Source organism: Bufo bufo, chromosome 2 (genome assembly GCF_905171765.1).
Source record: "Bufo bufo chromosome 2, aBufBuf1.1, whole genome shotgun sequence".
NCBI classification, from domain to species: domain Eukaryota; kingdom Metazoa; phylum Chordata; class Amphibia; order Anura; family Bufonidae; genus Bufo; species Bufo bufo.
In genome coordinates this window covers 294,560,170-294,565,206 of record NC_053390.1, presented here as the reverse complement: position 1 = coordinate 294,565,206, position 5,037 = coordinate 294,560,170, and the positions used below count along the sequence as shown (strand labels likewise).

Here is a 5,037-nt window from a genome sequence, read left to right as displayed (position 1 = left end):
GTATGAGGAAGAGGAGTCAGAGGAGGAATGTGGCTTTGAGGAGGAGGAAAACCAACCACAGCAGGCATCCCAAGGTGCTCATTGTTGTCACCTATCTGGGACCCGCAGTGTTGTACGTGGCTGGGGGGAAGAACAGACCGTCAATGACATCAGTGAGGACGAGGAACGGGAAATGAGTAGCTCGGCATCCAACCTTGTGCAAATGGGGTCTTTCATGCTGTCATGTCTGTTGAGGGACCCTCGTATAAAAAGGATGAAGGAGAACGACCTGTACTGGGTGGCCATGCTACTAGACTCCCGGTATAAGCAGAAAGTGGCGGAAATGTTACCAAATTACTGAAAGTCGGAAAGGATGCAGCAGTTCAAAACCAAACAAAAAAATATGCTTTACACGGCTTATAAGGGGGATGTCACAGCACAACGGGAATCTAGCAGGGGAAGAGGTGAAAGTAATCCTCCTCCTCCCACGACCACGCCGGCAAGGACAGGACGCTTTACAGACGTGTTGTTGATGGAGGACATGCAGAGCTTTTTCAGTCCTACACATCGCCACAGCCCTTTGGGATCCAGCCTTAGAGAACGACTCGACCGACAGGTAGCAGACTACCTCACCTTAACTGCAGATATCGACACTCTGAGGAGCGATGAACCCCTTGACTACTGGGTGTGCAGGCTTGACCTATGGCCTGAGCTATCCCAATTTGCGATAGAACTTCTGGCCTGCCCCACTTCAAGTGTCCTGTCAGAAAGGACCTTCAGTGCAGCAGGAGGCATTGTCACTGACAAGAGAAGTCTCCTCGGTCAAAAAAGTGTTGATTACCTCACCTTCATTAAGATGGTGGCATGGATCCCGAAGGGACTGACAGTGGGGGATACGTTTGACTAACAAAAGGCCTGATGACATGCCTTGGCCTCAAAATGGTCCCCACTGCTGTCTGCATACCGGATGACTTTCGTGAATTCTCCGCCACCAACTAGGGTTCAAGCCGCAATGTTTTAGTCACCTTTCTGCCTGGAAAACATCAATTTTTCCGGCTGCTGCTACAACAGTGGCTGCAACAACAGCGGCTGCAACAACAGCAGCTGCAACAATACCATTATTTTTCAGGCATGTGTACATGCCTAATTTTTCTGGCCTCTGGTGCTGCACTGTGGCTGCAAAAACAAAACAAAAAAAAAGGCACATACATGTGTCAATTCCACTTCGTGATCGTTACCTTGTCTTGGTGAAGGGGCTTGCGTATCACAATGAAGCGACCATCACCTCTATGAGTGTGTTGGCAATGTTGCCAATCCCCAGATGATAAGGCCGTTGCTTCATTATGTTTAGACCAAAAGCGATCGGCTGGATAATTTTTATAGAAAAAACATTAATTTTCTTTTTTTTTCTTTTTTTTTTTTAAGTTGTATGGGTTTTTAATACATAAAATAAAAAAATCATAATAAAGTCTCTTAATAGTTTATTAGAAATAACGCAGACAATTTTAAAAAATCCCCATCAATTCCAATACAAAGCAAGTACAGAGCTCAGAACTAAATTATTTCAGGATGTCGAAATGGTTTGTTAATTCGACAATGGTTAATCAATTCGACACACGTTCCCGGATAGGGGACGTAACAGGGATTAAACTGATAAGAATAGTACTAGTTAAGACACCACTCATATAGGGTGTCACAGCACATTGCTCTGTGCACGCGCAGTGCCCCAACTTGGGAGTAAGAGGACCGACCAAGCTGCTTTTTCCATCTCCCGATTCCTAAAATCAATTCAGTTTGGTGTATCAGAGTTTGGTCTGTCACTGTGAATGCAGTCGAAGGTACCCGGCCTAAATTTTTTTTCACAAAAGGCAATCCCTGATATGGAACGTAACAGGGATTAAACTGATGAGAATAGTACTACAGAAAATAGCACTCATATCGGGTGTGACAGTAAATTGCACGGCGCAGACGCAGTGACCGTGGATTAAAACAAAGGGGAGGGAACCAGCGTTTTTTTTAACCATCTCCCCGTTCAAAAAATCTATTCAATAAATGGATCCCAGATTGAGGACGTAACAGGGATTAAACTGATGAGAAGAGAACTACATAAAATAACACTCATATCGTGTGTGACAGTAAATTGCACGGCGCAGACGCAGTGACCGTGGATTAAAACAAAGGGGAGGGAGCCAGCGTTTTTTTAACCATCTCCCCATTCGAAAAATCAATTCAATTCACCTTTCGGGGACCCTTGGTGTTGTACGTGGCTGGGTGGAGGAAGAAACCTTCAATGACATCAACGGGACATGGCTAGTTTGGTATCCAACCTTGTGCAAATGGGAAGTTTGCGGTTGGGCAAATGGACTGTTTGCGGATGTTTGCGGTGCATTAAAAGGGGAGTTTGGTCTGTCAATGTCTGTGAAGCGGGCGTAACCCTTACACTACCTGATCGATACAACATCATACCTGATCGTATACACACACTGGATGTTTTAAACCACGTTGTTAAAAAAAAAATTGGATTGTTAGGTGATTTATGCCCTTTATGGATTAAAACCCAACTATGTAATTTTCCATGGGAGTTTTGCCATGGATCCCCCTTCGGCATGCCACAGTCCAGGTGTTAGTCCCCTTGAAACAACTTTTTCATCACTACTGTGGCTAGAAAGAGTCCCTGTGGGTTTTAAAATTCGCCTGCCTATTGAAGTCAATGGCGGTTTGCCCGTTCGCGAACATTTGCCAAAATTCGCGTTCGCCGTTCTCGAACGGAAAATTTTATGTTCGCGACATCTCTATTCAACACTGGAACCTGCCCTTTTGTGATCGTTCAGGGATCTTATAATAAAGTTGCTGATAGATACAGTATGAGCGCAATGTTGCTCTGAAATATTTGTTTGTTACTTTGCTGCCTGGATGCACGGCTCCTGATGAAGTTTAGAAACAGGAAATGCGTTGAGCCAATACTAACAAGCAGTTAGCATAGTCCAGGAATTTAGTTATCTATATGAGCAGTTAGCGGCAACTTTATTATAAGACCCCTGAATGATCACAAAAGGGCAGGTTCCAGTGTTGAGGCAGACGCCAGCTGCGTGTACTAGCAGCCCTAGTGGAAAGCCGCAGAAGTTATACACTGTGTAGCTAATTTAGTATCCATGTGATATATTGTATTCAGTCAGGGTTTCTTTCTTTTTGATTTGTCCAGATAATGGATGGTGCAGACTATATTAGCCCTTAGGTGTGGGGGTGTTGATTTGTACTAAAGGAGCAGTCTGAGGCTCCATATTTATACTTTGGTCTGGCGCTAACCAATAGCACACAATGAACTGTTGAAGATATCCCCTCCCCCTTTTTGTTTTAAATATTGCAACCAATAAAGATTTTTTGTTTTATTTTAGCATCCCAACTCTGCTGTAATAATTTAACTATGTACTCTACCCTAAAAACGTTGTCTCTTGGCATATAGCACCTGAATAAGTATTGTACGGTATCACATAAGATCTGTAGGGGATTCCATATAAAAACTCTTACATGTGGTTCTGCTGTATGCAAAAACAGACCGAACAAAACTCAATGTCACCAGAGCAATACTACTCATGGGCTACTCAGGTTTAGGGTTGCTGATCTATAGGATTAGTAAATCTGGATCATTGAAATAATTATATAATTAAGTGCAGTAAAGTGATTTTTTATTTGTGTTTCTGTGTTTGAGCAATATTTCAGTTTTGAAATACAAATAATAAAAAAAACAATGGTTTCTTTCTTTTCTTCCTAGTAACAAGGAGAAGAAAAATATGAATAACACTCAGGTTAAAGTATTTGTCCTCCTGCAGCTTTGGGATACGCCTGCTGGACAATTTTCTTTTATAATATCTTTTACTCTCATTTATCTATTAACATTATCTGGAAACCTCATAATTATTCTCATCTGCAGGCTTGAAAGAACACTTTCCACACCAATGTACTTCTTCCTCAGTCACCTCGCAGCTTTGGAAATATGCTACATTTCTGTCACCTTACCCAAAATGCTTCATGGTTCGATAACTGGCAATAGTACAATATCATTTGTTGCTTGTCTTACTCAGTTATATTTTTTTGGATCCCTAGGCTCTACTGAATGTTTTCTTCTTGCTATAATGGCCTATGATAGGTTTGTAGCAGTATGTAAGCCTTTGTATTATCACAATGTCATGACTAAAAAGCTTTGTACTGTTTTGGTTAGTTGTTGCTGGTCATCAGGGTTCATATCCACTATGTCTTCTATCCTCTTTATTTCCACTTTGCAATTTTGTGGGGCTAACCATATCCAACATTTTTTCTGTGACATCACACCACTTCTGAAGTTGTCATGTACCAATGTCCATAAGACAGAAACTTTAATTTTCCTCCTAGCTTCTGTGATATTGGTGGGTTCTTGTCTGGTTACATTGTTATCCTACTTCAGGATCCTTATCACCATATTGGCTATTGCTTCAGGAAATGGAAGAAGAAAGGCAAGCTCAACATTTGCTTCCCATCTGACAGTTGTAACTATTTACTACAGCACAATGATTTTTGTCTACGTTCGTCCAACCACTAGTGGGGCTTCTAGCTTCAATAAGATCCTGTCAGTGTTGTATACTATCCTTACTCCATTGCTTAATCCCTTTATATATACTTTGAGGAACAATGAGGCTCAACAAGCTCTGAGGAAAACAAAGGAAAGGGTTATATTACATTTCAAAAACTGTTTCTCATTGTAGCCATATTATTCAAGAAATCCATAAATTCACCAATTAAAATGACTATTCTTTCTTATATTATCTATTTCCTTTTCCTTAAGGTATTTAAATACATTGTTAATTAAGCTTGTGTCTTTTTATTTTTATTTTTATTCATTCTCGATCCATATATATGTTATGTTGTCAATGACATCTCTACCCTTCATCTTGACAAGTTGAACCATTGGTACACACTCTGGATGGTTAACTGTGGATAATCTAGAAAAGTAAGGATCAGCTGGTGCTTTATATCACAACTTTAATGTTCAGATTCAACGTAGCATGGTTGTATAATGTTAAA

General features: G+C 41.0%; 1 protein-coding gene across 1 annotated transcript; it reads left to right on the top strand.

Moving 5' to 3' along the window:
• The first annotated feature begins 3,770 nt into the window (after positions 1 to 3,770).
• Positions 3,771 to 4,718, top strand: LOC120990808 (olfactory receptor 6B2-like). The gene has a single exon (XM_040419711.1). It carries the CDS (start codon positions 3,771 to 3,773, stop codon positions 4,716 to 4,718), a length of 948 nt encoding a protein of 315 aa, XP_040275645.1.
• The last annotated feature ends 319 nt before the right edge of the window (positions 4,719 to 5,037 follow it).